We start from the raw sequence: 17,926 nt of genomic DNA on the forward strand, positions 1-17,926 counted from the left end.
TGCATGGCCTATCTATATTTTTCTTGTTCTTTGGCTTTCATTTGCTTATTGTAACTTCTCTTAAAATATTTTATCGACATCCATAAAAATCTTTTTACATTTTACAAATTTAAAATATTTGCCAACCAAATGTTATTCGGGTGATTTCTCTACCCGATTGATATAATCATAATAAATATACTGCGAATGATAATGGTTGTTGTCCAAATGATGGGTATGATCTTAAGTAGTATTATATGTCTATTCCTTTGGTGCTATTTTTCTACTAATATTTACAAAATTAACAAGCTACAATTAACTCTAATTATCATCAAATTTGAAATAACAAGTTATGATTTATGTAATAGGTCTAATTTGACACTAAAAATATGTGTTTGACCCTAATCATTATTCACTAGGTTGAATGGAGGGTCTAATATGGTTCTAGTCAACATTAATTTCACTATCACATAATTAAAAAGTTATGATAATGCTTAACCCTAAAACACATTAACTAGATAGAAAGGAACAAATATGAGTCTAATATGGATGGAATAACATTAATTTCACTAATCACATAATATAAAAACTATGATAATACCTAATTAACCTTAATTTGTCATTATAAATGTGTTTTACCCTCAAAGATATTAACTAGATAGAATGAAGTTAATCATGTCATAAATTAATTATGATTATTTTAAAAAAAAAATATAAACCTTTTGATTAGAGTAAACCTTCTCTAAATGAAGTGTTCAAATATCGTAAACCACCCAAATGAGCCTCTAATCACCAAACTTCATCTTTGATTGAGAGTAGTAAGAGTGACAAATGATTTGAGTGAGAAAGTGTTAGATTTATTATGAATGAAAGAGGGGGAAGGAATAAAGTTAAATACCCATTCAAATTGATCCAATGGTCATATTGACTATTGGAATCAGATAAATCTTAACGATTGATCAATCTTAGTTATCGACCGATATCGACAAGACAATCTATGTTCCGATCAACTATTGAACTGGTACATATCATCTATCATCTATATCGATACATTCTGTGTTCCGGTACATATCAGGTGTGCCTACTGACAGGAAAAACATAGCAAACCTCAGGCTGATCTGGTAATGTAGCCAATTCTGGATTTAAAGGTGATTACCACTCAAACAGTTGATCCAACGAACAAGCAGCAACAAAGCAGATCATAATGCCAAAGAAGCAACATATTGAAGCCTTGTCAACGAAAGTTCGACTATGTCCAAAATTGCAGCAGAAAAACTTTCTAACAGTTCCTTAAATTCACTGGCAAGATCTTGTGAGACTGCTAATAAACCTTAAAAGAACTAATAGAATGCTAGACAACAGCAAGGGCACAATATGGTCGTATGAAATGTTGAGAATCTTCATCTTCGGGGATGATACTAAAAGTTCGAGCACCGTTTCATTTCGTAACTTTTCATTGGCTAAGGAGCACAATGAAGGCCCCTTCTCTCAACTCCAGTAGAAAGACATTAGTAAAAGTTACAAAAGACAAAGTTGATTCCTTAGGATGACTAATTCAGTACGACCTGCACAATGGGTCCTAATAATCAGATTTCGCTCTTTTGCTTTTTCTTTTGCCATACTGCTTGAGTTTACTGGGGACTATAACGTGTGTCCATGCTTGCCAAATCCCTAGTCTGGATAGACAACTTTCTGGCAATCTCCTGTCATCAAGAATGGAAATTTAAGAGAAGACAACAAAATTAATTACTTCTTCTCCTTTCAAAGATCATATTATAAGAACTACTTGCACTCCATTAAAAGAACAAGGGTCTGTTGTTACCTAATTGATAGCTTCCGGAGCAATACCATCCAAGCAAAATGCTATAAGAAACTCCATTGTGTGAAATTGCCAGGAAAAGTACCAGAGCATGACTGAGTTGTTAGGCGCTAAAACATTTTGTGGCAGAGACAACCTTAAGTAGAGTTCAGAAGTTCCAACAGCCTCACTGTCTCTTCTTCTTTCACAACCTATCACCGTTCAAATTTGAAAATGAATAGTCCACGTCAGATAGATAGAGGACAAGAAACAACCAAAGTTTGAGAATATCAGAAAAATACATGTACTTAGGATAACCATTATACAGTAATTCACCAAAGTTGTGATTTTTATTATTCTAAGGCATCAGATTCCAAATAAATAATTTATAATACAAAAAAGTCTCCTGATATTGATGATACTTGAAAATTTCAATTCAAAATGATAGACCATGCGATTGCTGTATTGGCAGTTTGCTTTTACTCTATTAACAATGCCTATCACTGACATCATTTGCAGTCCCTGGAAACAAATTTAACCTTTACATTTTTTTCCTTGATCCAACCCAGAGAAATATTAGATGAAACTTAAAAAAACCAAATAGTATCCACAGAAAAATGATGATAATAATCTCCTATGGAAAAATTCAATATTTACAGAATCGACAAATTAGGAGGCATTTTGTTGCTCACAAGTGGCCTGCCTGCAAGAAATTTTGCAGCAAGCAAGTAGCCGACTTGAATGTATTGGAATGTATTGGACAACTTGCAAGTAAAGCACTTGCAGCATATAAACAGGCAACTTGCAAGCAAGCATATGCTGCAAGTAGACCTGTGATTTGAGAAACCGCATGATGCCCTTATCAGCTGTGTTGCAAGTCAAATTGGATTTTAAACTTTCTTCATCCTCTCACACATTGTCTAATCAGTGTCCTCTGTTCCTCCTCTATTTCAGTCTGTATGGCCGTTACCTCCTTCCTCTCCAAGCACTGCCTGCATCCTCCTCAACCTTAGTAGCAAGTGCAAGTAGTTACTATACATGCAACCATCCAAACAACTGTACACCTGCTATTTGTAGCATCTGTTTTGACTTTTGTACACAACTACTACTTGCAGGTATATAGCAGTTGTAGGCAACCAAAGGCCTCCTTATTAATATAATTCTTATTTAAAAAGGAAAACTAATATTTAAATGATTGAAGGATTAATTTGTCTGCTGCAAAGTAATTCCTTATGCTCCTCTATTTCTGGCAATGGATCTATAGTTGCAGAAAATACTTTACAAGTCATTCCTTAGGTTCCTCTTTAAAATTCCTACGGCATGTTTGCTTACTAGAAATTTTGTTTACTCAAATACAAAGTTCAACTTAAGAAAAAGATGGATATGATACTCCCCTCCATTCCAACCGTCTTTCTTCCCATGTATAGCATCCCACTAATTTTACGTTACCGTACATCATTATCTACACAAATTGTAATATCACTTATATCTTGTAAACATTAAAACCCAACCACACTTGCAAAAAGTTACAAGCTGTGGGACAATGACATAGCAAAACAAATTACAATAAATAACTCCACCATAATGAAGGTGATGGCAATAATGCATCACACTAGTCGCCAACAAGAATATCAATAAAAATGAAACAATTTTTTTACAGGATAAATCATTTGAAAAAAGATCAGTCGATGTATATTTTAGAAAAGGTAAAATAACCACAAATCAGCAAGAACATATATATATATATATATATATATATATATATATATAGCCTTAGTGGGAATAATGCAATACAAATGCATTATGATGACTATGCAAATGTCATCTTACTAATAAACACACCATTTCCATGACTCTCTTGCCTTATTGCAACAATCCAACAATCACAATGTTATCTGTCTTTATGTAAAATTGATAATTCTATTTTAAGAGAGACGAAACCTCTATCTACATGCATGTTTAGATTAGAAAGATGCGTCTGGAACTTCTTTTCAAGTGCAGGCACAGTATCACTTGATGAAGGTAGCCGAAACCGGTCGGTAGAAGCAAGATGGAACTCGCATGCAGATGGTTTTTTCTCTCTGGAACATGCAACTGTAATTCATTCTAAAAACATGCTATTCTTTACATGCATAAACCTTCCTATGCGAAAAAAAAACACCTTCCTCTGCGGATCAAAAGGAATTTTTACAATGATAATGAGAATCATCAGATGTGAAAATTTATTTTGAGGTCTCTCGAGTCTGTCAATGATCAGATCCCTAAATTTACAAATAAATGTTTAGCATTTAATATGCCACTCAAAAAGTAATCGTTAAAGAACAACCATCAAATAAGCAAATGATGCAAGCAAATAAGATATGCTCAATATTCATAAATCTGGCACCAACAAAATCAATAACTTACTGATGCTATGAAATTGATAGTGGAACTATCAAACATATGGATGCAAGGACCAGTTATTTTATAAACGATTACCTTAATTGGGAGATCCTTTGGCAGACCAACTGAACTAAGAAAATCACGTCCAACTTGGTGCCAATCAATTGAAACAATAAGATTGTCCCTACTGCTTCTTAGTTGAGTTTGCCCATTTGCCTGTTCAAATTCACTCCCTATCCACAAATGAACACTACTACCTGTGTCTCCACTTCTGGTACTAGGAATCAAAAAAAGAAACACTGCTTTTGAATCGAGACCCTCTGTAGAAAATGTTGCTAGCTTTTCCATACTAGGCCAGCGGTACACTAGTGGCAGTTTTGGACTTGAGTTCTCTGATCTAATATCAACAAGTCTAGTTGAGCCTTGTAAAAATTGATCATCTTGTTGCCGATGATTTCCCTTATTGTCTGCATAGTTTTCGGAACTACTAATTGTAGATTCACCTAAGCATTTGACATCTGACTCTAGTCTTACACTACTTGTACAGCCTATAGCATCATTGCCTGCGGTTTCACTAATATTACTTTTATCTATGACTTCTTGTGTACTATCACAAGCAGAAGATGTATTTAACACCTTCTTGGATATTAGTGAAGGACCTTTGCAGAGTGTTGGCAGTTTCAAGGGTGAAAAGCCTCCCCTTCTTTCAGCAATAGACTGTGCTAGATGTTTAGAGGAACATATTGCTCTGAAAGATGGTTTTGATGATTTGATGGTGCTCAGAATTTGTGGGGAAGGCCCAGTTGATGACAGCAAAGTGTCAGGCATGTCATGTGATTCAGGTGACAGCACAAGAGGAGTAGAGCATGCGGAAGGAGAAACTGAAGGTGAGTCTAAACTAGACTTTGAGCAAGTGCTTGAATCAGAGGAGTGAGAGCTGGGAGATGAATATGGAGGGGAAATCAATGTCTCTGCATTCAGTGACCGCATCCTATCAGAGTGGGTATCCATATCTTTCGATGATGCAGTATCTAAAAAAACTCGACTAATGTTTCCAGGTATAAACTTCCGCCTTAACACACTCCAGTTGCTTTCTCTTGTCGGAAGGTGCATCTCATACTCATGTCCTGAAGAGGAAAATGGTGGCACGATACCTCCAGTAAGAGCCTTGTAGAAAAGCTCAAAATCTACATCATAGGACTCAACTCTCCTTTTCCCTATGCCAGTCTTGGTCGCTGACTCAATTTGTACCTTCTTAATCTTTGTTCCATCATCTGAAGGTATAGCACTCAAGAACTTCTCCCAAAAGTCCAAGGGCTCCTTCCCTTCTTCAATCATCACGATTGGCCCCTGTACTCGTTCATACCTTACCACCTGAAACGCTGCAGCTTTTGCATCCTTCTCCATAATGGACTCACAAATCTTACCAATCCACACATAAATTGATGAGAGGACATGAATTATGAATGCGCCCCTCGAATCTAGTGCAGCTGGAGAAGGATCATTTAACATCTTCGGGACAAGGTGCAAAGAATCATACGGTGAGTGAGGTGCCATTCGGTACATCCTCAGCACTGAATTGGGGCTCAGTGGGATAGCATGCACCCTCTTCTGGCACTGCAGCAGCTGACAAGCAAAACCCATGTTCGGGTTGGCAATCCCTCTTGCTGCCTTTACAAACTGAAAGGCATCATCAAAGCTCTGCCCTTCCCTCCACATCAGGTAAGCTATAACCAGCGAGGTGGACCGCGAAACGCCCTGGCAGCAGTGGACAAACACTCTCCCCCCCTGCTGTCGAACATCCTCAAAGTAATCAAACACATCATACAAGATGCTCGTGATATCCTCTGTCGGGCTATCTTGCAACCAAAGGGTCTTGTAAACAAGATCCGACTTGAAATACTCCGGGCAGACGAAGCCAACACAATTTAGGACATGGGTGATCCCATGCTGCCGGAGGATTTCACGGTTCCTAGCCACGTAATCTCCACCAAGGTATATATGATCTGCAACCTTGGAACACTCCTTGTCAAAGAAGGCGATCTGATCCCTCTTTCCTTGGGATCTCAGTGAGGAAAGATCCAGCTTTAAGCTATCACCCAGCTTTAGGGCGTCAGGCTTTGCACCTGGGGTCGGGGGGTGTGGCCACTCTCCGATGTCGTCAGAGCCCGCCTTCGGCCACTCACCCAAGCTCCGGCGGGAGATCGCGAGCGGCTGGAGAGGCGGGAGGCAAGACCTAGCCTTCTGGGTCTGGGATCTAGGGGTAAGAGGAGGTACCATGCGGTGCTTGAACTGTCCATTGCTCGCGCTCTTCTCCTCGGAGGCACAATCCCTGGGGTGGTCCAGGGCGGAGGTCCGGGAAGCAGACCACGACGCCGATCTCCAGAAAGTTCTCCGGCCACCGGGGAGCAGCCCGGCGGCGGAATCCTCTTCACCTCCCATCGCCGCACTCGCCCTCTCAAACAGCGCCTGAAAGAAACCCTAAATCGTACTCCTCGACTCCAATCAGAACCAGATCGACATCCTCTCAAACCTAAACAATAAGCAAGATGAAATTTTTACTCAAAATAAAGCCAAAATGAGCCAAAATGCATCAAAACCCCCAAATTTAGGCTCGAAAAATAGGGAATGAGTCGAATTTTAGCTTTTCGCCAGCAGGACGCACTGGATTCAGAAAAAAATGGAGCTTGAGAAGGAGCCAAAGAAAGCCAGGAAGTAACTTTAACATACTAGCGTGGATCGACGACTCTTGGCATCGAATCGATGGATGGAGAGACCGAGAGATGAGACTTAACCCTACGCGAGAGAGAGAGAGAAGAGAGAGAGAGAGAGAGAGCGATGGGTCGGATCGAGCACTTCGCGTAGCGAAAAAAGCACGGCCGCGAAATCGAACCATTCGGCACCCGAAGTCACGTCACAGCCGTCGGATGGATCGATCACGGGCGCGATTTCGCAATGAGGCAAGGATCACGGTACAGCTGGCGTAAGAGGGGCCGTGTTTGACCGGTAGGGTAGTTTGACTGGCCGTCGTCTCGTGGACTGCCCGCGGGCGAACGGTGACTTGGGCCGCGTCAACATTTGGGCCCACAAGCAAGTCAAACCAGCTTGAGCTTTAAGACCAAATTGTCCATCTTCCGTGTAAATATACGACTTTCTATATTGATCGTACGAAAATTAGATTGCGTTGAAATCAATTATTTCAAGAAATAATCTAATGTTTCTAAAGATATAAAAGAAAGTTAACAATGGAATCAACTATATTAAACATACAGAATAATAACTCAAACAAGATCTGATAAATTAATGGCATGTCCAAAATAATGCAACTAAAAAAAATGATATTTGAATAAAAATTGATATTTTAAATTTTTTAAACTAAATCAAGGACGGGATTATCAGTGAATATTGTGGATCATTAAAAAAAAAAATTTATTATTATTATTATTATTATTATTATTATTATATTTATATATATATATATATATATATATATATATATATATATATATATATATATATAGAGAGAGAGAGAGAGAGAGAGAGAGAGAGAGAGAGAGAGAGAGAAAGCTTTGAGAAGCCCAGGCCCATTATTAGGCCTAATCGGGTCGGATTTTGACTCGATCGGGTAATTGCTCAAAATGGGTCGGGTTTCACTTGTGCCCATATAAAAGCCCAGACTGGTCACCGGCCCAAGGCTTGAATACGAACACGGGATCATCAATTTAGGTTATAGGGGGAGGAATCGGGGCGGAGAGAGAGAGAGGGCATCAGTTCGAAGCGGAAGAAATATGGCGGCTTCGAAGCTGTTCTTCCTCAAGAGCGCCCTGAGATCGAGGATTTCGCCTCAGAACCATCCCCTCATTCGAATGGTTCAGCTGAGACGCCTTTGCACCGAGGGCGAAAAGCCGCAGGATGCTTCGGAGGATCCATTCCTTCGGTCTTCCGAGGAAGGTAGGGTTGCAATCCTGCATTATTGGGGTTCTCATTTCGAGTCAAATGCCTCAGCCTAATTTCGTGCTTTAGGCTTTGGATCATCGATTATTTTTGCTGATATTGCAGTTTGATGTTGTGCAAACATTGTCTTAATAGTACATCATGCTCGTAGTGTGGCACTGGGATTACATCACTAGGCCACACATCACGTGTTCTTAGCTCAAGTTCGTTTCTTGTCAAAATGCTGACTTTCCTGTTACGATTGGTTATGACACACGATATAAAACTCACCAACAGTTCCCTTCTATATTCAGGTTTGGTCTTTGGTAAATTGACAGGCACCGGGAGAAATGCACTGAAGACTGATGTTATCCATTTCTTTGAGGGATGTAATTTGTCAACTACTGATATAAAAGTTGAGTACAACAAGGCATATAATCCACTCGGCATGTATGTCTTTCTTTTACTCTCCTGTTTCATTGATTTAGTTCCTGTGGGTTTTCATGGATAATATAAAGCAAATTCGTCACAAACTGGATATTGTTTGCATGGATGTGCATCTTGTTTCCCGATTGTTTGCAAGGGGTAATATAGTCACACTTCCTTTGTTCTTTTTTGATGCACATGGTGAATGCTGAGCTAACCTTTTGACTGGGAAAAGGAATCATATACTTAGCATGTAGTTGATATATGAAAGAAAATGTTTTTCATACTGTTGCCATTTAGTGAATTTGATATATTTTAGGATTTGACTTGGCCAATCAATGAACAGTTACCGTGATATTCTGTTTGTATGCTTCTGACCTTCTTCCATAGAATTATTAGAAACCACAAGATTCGAAGAGTTTAATGTTTGTTTTTTTTTAAATCATGCCCTTTTGCCATGGTCTTCTGTCTTCATGCCTTCTGAACTTCTTCCAGAGAACTATTAGAAACCGAACATTTCGAAGAGTTTAATGTTTGTTGTAGAGAAACTCATGCCTTATGAGGAAAAACAGAATATTTAGTGAAAAATCTGATTTTTTTTTTTTGCTCTTTGATTGTTCTATAAATTTTTTGTAACTTGATATGCACAGAATTAATTTTACTTTCATCTAATCTCTTTATGTGCGATTCATGAAGAACCAGATAACATGTTCAGCATCATTTAATTTTGTAAATTTGGACAAGTGGAACATATTTTTTTGATGTTTGTTTCTTTAGTGATACGTTCAGATATTCAGTTGCTTCATCATACTCTTCTTGGATTTTTTTTTTCCTATTTCATACATCGGCATTAGTACCATTGACATTATATTACACACTTTATATGTAAAAGATTGACAATCTGAAAGCCAAAACATTGCTTGTGAAAATAGGTTGTTGCAGTTCTCTTCCCGATCTTCATTTGACATGGCAGTGAGGCAAACTGTTAGAAAAGGCCGCCTGTACAAGTTAGAGAAAGTAAGAGCAGCTAAACCTGTTCTCCAAAGTTTAATTGATTTATTCGATGAACTTCTTAGCTGAATGATCATAATTATTATCTTACAGGTGGATCGCTCCCATTGGGACTTTACAACCTCATATGATGGGAAAGCAGTGAGTAATCTATTATATTTCTTTATTAAAGTCAAAATATTTTGTTATCTAATATTTATGTGCATTATTTAATTCAGTCCTTAAGAGTGAGGAATTTTCAAGAGTCTAATTTAGCGAATTCTATTAGTTGGGGATATCATCTACATACACCCATGCTATTACTTTGTTCCATATTTGTAGAGAATTTGCGCACTATTCTGATAGATTGCTTAAAGTAGATGATTAAGCATAAAGGTAAGATTACTTGCAATTTGGAAGGAGATTTTTGGCTTTTGATCAAGATGAATTTCTTGATGTCCTCTGAAGACAAAGTGAAGTGATTGTTGAACATTAGCATAATCTACTGATGATTGTTTAGGTTTCAACTACCAGAGCCGTGCCCTTGATGATCACGCACAAACCTTAATGATTTTCCATTTCTATGCAACAGTTACATTGATTTCCTTTTCCAACAGATCCAACATATAGACAATGAAGTGATTTTCATATTGGCAGATTATCGATTGTGAGTTTTAGTTTGTTGGTTGCAATTCTCCATTAAGAAAATTCAAGAATTTGATCCATATTTTGGTAGGAAGTAAGATCTTTGTTTGAGGGATCAGAACGTTAGATTTGCTTGCACTGTCTAAGATGGTAAGGAAGCTGCAGAGGACCTGAGATTTTTTTATATTGATCAAAGCCTAAGTGACTATCAAGAGAATCTTAGCAGCTAGAGATGTTTGCATATTGTTGGATGTTATTAAATGTCAAGCTGAAAGTTTTCTTACTATTGGATGAATAAAACAATGAACTAAACAATCAAATCTGCAATCTTATCTAAGATTAGATAAATTAAAAACCATAGTGATGATTGCATATTAAATAAGAATTGTTAGCAGGCGATAACAATGGAGTAAAGAGATTTTAGGAATGAAGAGCACATGGAGAGACCGAGAGAGGACTCCAGAGAGGTTATAGTTGAACTTGTCTCCAAAATTCATTTTTGATTAGATAAAAAGAAAGTTGGACACCACTTGAGACTTATTTAAAGACAGTAGACACAGGATTTGATTACTTTTTTCCAAACCTAGACTGGATATGAAGTATCTATATTCTATTGTCAACTAATGTATACATGCAGATGTATCAAGACCAGTAAAATTTTGTGAAGTTTTGGTTATCCAATGGCAGCTAACTTATTGAAGCCTATAATCTTTTATTTCTAGGCAAATAACTATTCCTATACATTGTTAATTGTCATTAGTATATCATTTAAGTGACCATGGCCAATGCATGCTGAGTTTGATTCTTGGTTTGCACTGTCTTCATCGTGCAGTTGTATTGTCACAATTGCTTTTTGTTTTGGCTGAAATATTGAACAACTATTTTGGATATATTGTTCACCCATAAGTCAGATGACTAATTGCAGTGTCATATATTATACCGTAAAAACTATTCTGTGATTATGTTCTTTATTTCTGTCTTAACTTGTGGTTAAACTGATAGAATATTTGTGTTAAAATGTTTGACAGGTTCTGCTGCAAGGTATTCCTCGTAATGCCCTTCAAGAAGACATAGAGCGCTTTTTGAGTGGTTGCAACTTTGATCCTTCGAGATTTCAGACCTTTGTCAGGTGTCATACTCCCCCATTATTTGCATTTATGTAGGTTTGTATCATTTAACATTAGGTACCTTATATTATTTCCTCATTGCAGGCAAGGTTTCCCAGATCCTATAAGGGTTTCACTTGTCCACTTCCCTACGCGAATTGATGCAATGAACGCCATCTGTTGGAAAAACAGGAGTTTCTGTCTCAACAATCCTATCACGATGCGAGTTCTCCAATAGATGGATGTGCTCTTTCCATTAGAACGACGTGGTATGGATTGGTTGGTGTGATGAGCTTATCTTTGCTGAGGTACAGAATCTTTGTTGCATTTAGCTGGTTGGTTCACTCAATCTGCTACGTATTTGCAGTGACCTACACACTAGGACAGCCAAAGGCTACAAAGTTTTGGATCTGATTTCAGTACTCCTAATTGCATCATTACATATTTCAGATTCCAAAAGCTACTGATTTATATGCTACAAGTTCATGAATAATAGTCTTTTTCAGTTGCTTGACAAGAAGGTTAAACCTAAGGGTTGTCTGGTCCAGTTAGATTAATTTTACTGGTGCAGTCTTCTGAGATGAGCATTTGAAACATCCATCTAATTCTGGGTGCTATTTCTTCAGTTGGATTATTGTGGATGCATGTTAGTGTCTGTAATCATGTGCATATTATCCAGTTATCTTAGTGCTGCTCTAATCATTTATACATGGTTTATATGACAAAATTACAACATATCATCAAATACATGCAAGTACTGATCAACTACTAACGTACTCAGAATAATGACCGACCAATTGTAACATCTTTCTTTATGTTTGGAATCGGTAGCTACATAAACGCCACAGCCAATGCCCAGTTGAATGAGAAGCTGCTTATAATTACCTCTCCATTCCCTGCAAGAGTTTTAGAATAAAATGCTACCTTATTGGGTGATAAACATAGTCATGTAGTAGATATTTGAATGATACAAGGGAACCATTCAACCTGATGTGGTTTTAGAATGACATGCCACCTTTACATCCAAAAGATTAGTTTTGGTGTTTGAGAGTTCGAAATCTCATCCTAAGTTGACACCTAAAATACTAGTCTAACTATAGTTAAGTTGGTAAAAACTTTATTAGATCATGCTGTGTTAATATCATTAATGAGAATGAAAGGGTTAGAGTATCTCCAGGATATAATACTAAGGGTTAAGGTGTAGAGCACTGTCAACATATCTATTCTTGGCAACAGTGATGAAGATAAGATTTAAGGTTTTTATTAATTATGCTAGCTATTACAAATTTGGTAGTCAGCTAGCTATCATCACCTTCCACACATCACAAATTTGGTAGCTAACTAGCTATATCACCTTCGATACTTCAAACAAATTTGGTAATCAGAAGTGGGGGAAAAAAGAGAGGAAATGTGATGGAAGGAGTCGTAGGAGAGGAAGGAGAAGATAAGGTTTTCATCTTCAAAACCATAAGAAACATACATAGTAGTTTGCCCAGCAGTGAGTGAGGGAAAGAGACGAGTGCTCTGGACGGAGTCGTAAAAGTAGCGATGGCGACTGTCGATTGCTCTACTACGGAGTTAGGGACTGCAAAAAGGAATCAATCAACGGTGTTATCGGATTGCATTCACTTGAACCCGAATCCGATAAAGTTATGAATTCAAAACAGGATTCGTACGGTACAGGGTTTGTGCGCATTATTGCGTGCAGGTAAGAAGGAGAGGGGACCCATCCCCAGTCCAACAAGTTTATTGAAGTTTAGATAAAATATTGAGGCTCCTCCGTAGACAATAAATTAGGCAAGAAGTTGAAACTACATTCCACTTACTTTTTAAGTGACTAACTTAAAATCAATCATAGTTGGCAGTCACACTTCCATAATAACCATCACTTTGAGTACACAATTTTAAATAATAAGATATTTAGAATAGTACATTGTGGTGTATATTATTTTTAACGATTTAAAAAGATATTATTATAATAATAAATTTTGAGCTTCCAATATACTATAATGTAGGTATTGTCGGAACGCTCATCAAATCGATATGAAACAAATGATATGTTTCGATGCAGACGTAGAAAATAATGATTCATGAGCCCTCTCATTGTTATCCTCTTATCATCATCCCCTCTTCCTTCCTCGTCGATTGTCTTTCTTTTCTCCTTCGTCATTATAACATTAGTATCGATTTCTCCTCCACTGTCTTTTTTTTTCTTCTTCATCTTTATAACATTAGTATTAATATATCAAGATATCTCGATACATCAATATGGATCGATATGAATATAATATAATTCTTGCTATTATGTGTGTATTTATTCAACAAATTAATTTTACAATGTGTAGGGGCAATTAAAAAGAATGGCAAGTCAATCACGGGCGTTGGGCCTCATAATGTTCAATTTGTGTACATAACTTTAACATATAGAACGGAAAGTATTGATCTATAAAGACTAAATAATCATATTATTACCTATTAGACACTTTTGAGTTAATGATTCAAGATCAATAAATTTAATCAATGGATTAATCCATCAACCGCGATCGTGACAATTTGATGGCCAATTAGTGAGGTCTCACGCTACTGCTACAGGATACAAACGAGACTAATCTACGGATATGCTTCCAACTTCATAAAGGGATTTCTTTCGCATAAGATCCTGACTTCCTCCTGAAATCATACAACACCAATGCAACAAGAAAAATATTTATGACCATCGAAATAAGTTTCAAAGATTATTTCACCCTTCATACTCAATTTCATGCTTCAACAGAGATATTATCAGCAAGTGGAACTGCATCCAGATTCATCTTCTCACCTTGAAACCAACGCTACTTCCCACAAGAGAAGAAATCCTCAGTCTCACTGCCAAACCAAAGAGCAACATTAAATGACTCCGAGTCAAATATTGTCCTGTTGCTCAATAATATGCACAAGTACTATTTCACAAGATCACTTAGATCCCTATACCTGTGCACCATATAGGCTGATACCACCTGAACAAGGTTTTGTCACAAACGAAGCCGAGCCCTCCACTGTCAAACAAAGCAAAGCAAAGTTCCATAATTGCTAATTGTATCTAATTTTGGTGCAAATTTTCATATCGTCATGTTAGATCAAAAAATCCTCTTCCTATGATGCTATACACCTCTTCAAACACCAGATTCTTGTATTTTGCTCATGGTCTGATGATACCAATAGCAAGATCCAAGGTCGCTGAGTACATGAAGATTCTGACTCACATCCCGGATCACATTCTGCTTAGGTAGGAACACCAGCTCCTTTAAGAGAAAGTATTGGACTATGGCACAAGTTCTTATTTATCAGGGCAGAGTCTAGAAATAGAACAATGACAGTAATGTCGTCATGGAAATGTCTCCTGGTGCCACGATCCATCTTTTCCAGGTCAGAGTACCTCATCTCTCTTTTCCTTGCCGCTTCTTGAATTGCAGCTTTGACAAGCCTCCTTGCTATTCCCTGCATGATTAAGCACTATAGGTTAACTATCGTGAAATTTGGATATTTAATAGCAGATGGAAAGCCGAACCTTAAGCATAAGAAAACAAATTCCGTAGCAAAAATCAAAAGACGTTATGAAGCTGCTCAGAATCATAATCAACAAAATAAGTTTCTGAATTAATTGCATTGATGAAACTAAGAATCCTGAAGTAGTAGGGTTTGTTACTCTGGGCTGATAGCACTAATATAGAAACTTGTAAATTTATTAGTGAAGTGTGACTCAAAAACAAGTCCACCATATGAACTCAAACTTAAAATATGATCTACGATGCATAAGCATTTGACCGGTAACTTTTCAAATAAGAAAAGACTTCCATGAGTTTTTACAGAAATGCACAAGATTGCTCATGAATAAGGAATCAGAAAGAGCATCCAATTACTGCCTTCAAAAAAAGTGATTTATATATCAGTAAAAATCACCATTTTAAAAGAAGTGATTTATGTATCAGTAAAAATTCACCACTTAAAAAAAAAGTGATTGATGTATCAGTAAAAATCTTGGTAATATAGCAGTGCATCATATTAGAGCCATGATGCGATCATATATCTGCTAAAGGTAAAAAGTTCACAAAAAACGAAAACACATGACTTGTACTGTTCAAAAGATAAAACCTAAAGGAGAACAAGAGAGAAGATGATCTTACACTACGAGGTGTGTTATGGATCATATCCACAGCCTCTTCATTCGTCAAATGCTCCCATAAACCATCTGATGCGAATATCAAAAATTGATCTTCAGGACAGAGTTTATGTGTCACTATTGATGGCTCAGCACTAAGGATTGGTTTTTCGATGGGTTCAGGCAGCCGAAACCTTGACAATAGAGGTTCACGGTTGAACTCTGCATTTTTCAGATAAGCATCTCCAATAGACCTTGAAACCTGCAGAAATTAAAGAAATCAAGAGGTAGAAGATGTTTAGAAGATATTCATGGCCCAATTTTCTAACCCTAAAATCTTCTTGTATGCACAAAAGCCAGACAGAAACACTGCCATCCACATGAAGGGTTATCTAGAAATATTGGTCAATGGCCAACATGTTACAAACTACACACCTTTAGGGTCATGTGCAAAGAAACTGTTGCTATAATATATAGAAGAAACTATTGCAGACTAAAAAGCCAAATGACTAATTCTGCAAGATAACAAATTTAATAGCATAGGTTCAAAATGACTCCAAGTGGCAGTTCAACTGAAATTCATATTTTGTATTTTAACCAAGTTCAATTAATTTAAAAATAATTTGAGGTTCAATTTTGGTTATGATGTACCACTATAATAGAAAGCAATATAGCCAACTATCCAAGTTTAATTTGAGACAAAAAGTTTCTAGAGAAAACAAGCCATTAGAATTGTCTAGGAAGGTATATAATGGTAAAGATAATGTTCCGATTATAGCCCCAAAAATTTAATATCCTCAAGAGTCACACAAGAAATTATTCAATCTCCAAGAACCCTTCGCTCACCATAAGGACGTTGTCATTTGATGCAAAAGCATAATAAACACAGGAATTGATCATGATGCAATACACAAAAGTTATTTAAAGTGCATGTTGATGTACCAACATTATAGGAAATAAAGGTGTTCAGAAGCAACGAATATGCATGAAATCTATTTCCACTCAATAATGGGCAAAACAGTTTCGGAAGATGGATTACCTGTATAAGGCCTTTGACACGCCAAACCTTGTTCTTCAAAACCACAATATTTGGATCATCAGGATGCAACGACCGCAGCTCATTCCTCACGGATTCAAAGCTTGCATTGTGCTCGGTGCACATTTGTACTGCTGTAACCTCTCCAATACCTTCCTCAAATCTCCCTAGCACTACTCGAGAATCTCCAACATTTGCCACAAAAAGCATCCCACTAGATATGACACCGACCAAACAACAGGAACCAACAGAGGCAACCTGCGGCTTGATGAGCCACTGCTTTCTCACAAGAGAGATGAAGTCCTCTTCGGTGGCTGAAAATGCTTTCCTTATTACATCTGCTGACATGTCCGGTTGTTCTGATGCAAATTCTGCACATCATGTCCACTGTTACCACAACTATCACATGCTAATTAAAAGTAGCTTTCAGACCACTGATTTTTTTCATAAAAGACGTGAATCTTTCGATTACAACGAGCAAAACATAAGCTGCAGAATAAGTGTCAATTAGCAGTTATTAACTTATCATTACGAAAAGAAATCAATTCACGTCATTAAAATTCACGAATTAAAAGATGACATAGCAAATCTTCGGGTAAAATTCAGAAGATGAGATGTGCAATGGAATCCATAGGATGCCAACTGGGTCACACTGATGGTATAATAGGCAATAGAACATATACAGAAACACAATTCAGAGACAATGACAATTAAGCGAAAATCTCCAATGCAGAACGGCTATCCATGAAGGGAACACCCAATTTAATCAAATCTATGTTTAAACCGCAATCTGATGAAGAACACATTAAACATAATTCTACTCAACAAAGAGAAAAAAATGTGTACTTTTGAGGTTAGGGAACAGATGCTCCGTGATGAACCGCGACGCCTCCGGGCCGCCATGGCCGTCGTAGACCCCTACGAACGTGCCGTGGGGGCCATCCGCGGCCGCCGCCTTGTTCCAGCCCAGCGGCCCAGACTCAATCTGGCTCCGGTCCTCCAGGAGGTTATTCGCCTGGACCACCGCCATGGAGAACTCCCCCACTGCGTGGCTGCCGAGGTCCTTGTACCAGAGGAGGCCTTCGGCTCGGGCGGCGGAGTCATGACTAAATCTCGCCCACTTCCAGCAAGGGCTCACGATCTTCAACAGCGACGATGATCGGACCATCCGCCAGTCATTCGGATCACCACGATCACACGCTTTGTTCTTCGATCGCCCAATCTCGACGGTAGTGGAATAAAAACGGGGAGCGTTTCGTAGGGGAAAGGTAAGAGGAGACGGGCGAGCGTAGGTTTCCGCGAGCGCGCGTTGGAATCCGCGGCGGGGGTTTTGGTTTGCTATCGACTAAGCCGATTCGACGAAAACGACTATTTATGCTCCTCCGCTTTTATTTCCCTAAGCTGTGGGGGGTCGGTCGAAGGCAATACCTAAATGTTGTTGCCAAACATCATTATCGTATTGCTTATCTTAAAATTACATGTTTATCCTCGTT

The 17,926-nt window shown here is 37.9% G+C and overlaps 3 protein-coding genes across 8 annotated transcripts; 1 reads left to right on the plus strand and 2 right to left on the minus strand.

The window, feature by feature from the left end:
* Nucleotides 1-1,360: 1,360 nt before the first annotated feature.
* Nucleotides 1,361-7,012, minus strand: LOC135640810 (protein-tyrosine-phosphatase MKP1-like). 4 transcript variants are annotated; one of them, XM_065155570.1, is made up of 4 exons: nucleotides 6,890-7,012; nucleotides 4,256-6,692; nucleotides 1,802-1,989; nucleotides 1,361-1,682 (listed from the first exon to the last, which is right to left on the minus strand). In XM_065155570.1, exons 2-3 carry the CDS (start codon nucleotides 6,599-6,601, stop codon nucleotides 1,936-1,938), a joined length of 2,400 nt encoding a protein of 799 aa, XP_065011642.1. In that variant the 5' UTR covers nucleotides 6,602-6,692; nucleotides 6,890-7,012; the 3' UTR covers nucleotides 1,361-1,682; nucleotides 1,802-1,935. The 4 variants fall into 4 exon arrangements, with proteins under 4 accessions (XP_065011642.1, XP_065011644.1, XP_065011645.1 ...); XM_065155572.1 differs by having other exon boundaries at nucleotides 6,825-6,980; XM_065155573.1 differs by having other exon boundaries at nucleotides 6,805-6,980.
* An 869-nt stretch (nucleotides 7,013-7,881) lies between these two features.
* Nucleotides 7,882-11,969, plus strand: LOC135640350 (uncharacterized). Of its 3 annotated transcripts, XM_065154693.1 has the most exons (7): nucleotides 7,885-8,110; nucleotides 8,407-8,542; nucleotides 9,451-9,535; nucleotides 9,623-9,670; nucleotides 11,182-11,282; nucleotides 11,365-11,528; nucleotides 11,627-11,969. In XM_065154693.1, exons 1-6 carry the CDS (start codon nucleotides 7,948-7,950, stop codon nucleotides 11,495-11,497), a joined length of 666 nt encoding a protein of 221 aa, XP_065010765.1. In that variant the 5' UTR covers nucleotides 7,885-7,947; the 3' UTR covers nucleotides 11,498-11,528; nucleotides 11,627-11,969. The 3 variants fall into 3 exon arrangements, with proteins under 3 accessions (XP_065010766.1, XP_065010765.1, XP_065010764.1); XM_065154694.1 differs by having other exon boundaries at nucleotides 7,882-8,110; nucleotides 8,431-8,542; nucleotides 11,365-11,969; XM_065154692.1 differs by having other exon boundaries at nucleotides 7,886-8,110; nucleotides 11,365-11,969.
* A 1,773-nt stretch (nucleotides 11,970-13,742) lies between these two features.
* Nucleotides 13,743-17,789, minus strand: LOC135640642 (probable protein phosphatase 2C 38). Its single transcript, XM_065155314.1, has 6 exons — nucleotides 17,280-17,789; nucleotides 16,437-16,804; nucleotides 15,423-15,659; nucleotides 14,230-14,736; nucleotides 14,078-14,124; nucleotides 13,743-13,929 (listed from the first exon to the last, which is right to left on the minus strand). Exons 1-4 carry the CDS (start codon nucleotides 17,599-17,601, stop codon nucleotides 14,521-14,523), a joined length of 1,143 nt encoding a protein of 380 aa, XP_065011386.1. The 5' UTR covers nucleotides 17,602-17,789; the 3' UTR covers nucleotides 13,743-13,929; nucleotides 14,078-14,124; nucleotides 14,230-14,520.
* Between the last annotated feature and the right edge of the window lie 137 nt (nucleotides 17,790-17,926).

Source organism: Musa acuminata, chromosome BXJ3-6 (assembly GCF_036884655.1).
Source record: "Musa acuminata AAA Group cultivar baxijiao chromosome BXJ3-6, Cavendish_Baxijiao_AAA, whole genome shotgun sequence".
Classification (NCBI taxonomy): Eukaryota; Viridiplantae; Streptophyta; class Magnoliopsida; order Zingiberales; family Musaceae; genus Musa; species Musa acuminata.

Excerpts from the sequence above, each read along its gene's own strand:
- LOC135640810 (XM_065155570.1), bottom strand. The coding sequence starts at position 6,601 with ATGGGAGGTGAAGAGGATTCCGCCGCCGGGCTGCTCCCCGGTGGCCGG. Across the intron at positions 1,990-4,255 it reads CAAAGGATCTCCCAATTAAG|GTTGTGAAAGAAGAAGAGAC; the intron begins GTAATCGTTTAT and ends GAACGGTGATAG.
- LOC135640350 (XM_065154693.1), top strand. The coding sequence starts at position 7,948 with ATGGCGGCTTCGAAGCTGTTCTTCCTCAAGAGCGCCCTGAGATCGAGG. Across the intron at positions 8,543-9,450 it reads GCATATAATCCACTCGGCAT|GTTGTTGCAGTTCTCTTCCC; the intron begins GTATGTCTTTCT and ends TTGTGAAAATAG. Across the intron at positions 9,671-11,181 it reads CCTCATATGATGGGAAAGCA|GTTCTGCTGCAAGGTATTCC; the intron begins GTGAGTAATCTA and ends AATGTTTGACAG.
- LOC135640642 (XM_065155314.1), bottom strand. The coding sequence starts at position 17,601 with ATGGTCCGATCATCGTCGCTGTTGAAGATCGTGAGCCCTTGCTGGAAG. Across the intron at positions 16,805-17,279 it reads TCTGTTCCCTAACCTCAAAA|AATTTGCATCAGAACAACCG; the intron begins GTACACATTTTT and ends CATGATGTGCAG. Across the intron at positions 14,737-15,422 it reads TCCATAACACACCTCGTAGT|GGAATAGCAAGGAGGCTTGT; the intron begins GTAAGATCATCT and ends TTAATCATGCAG.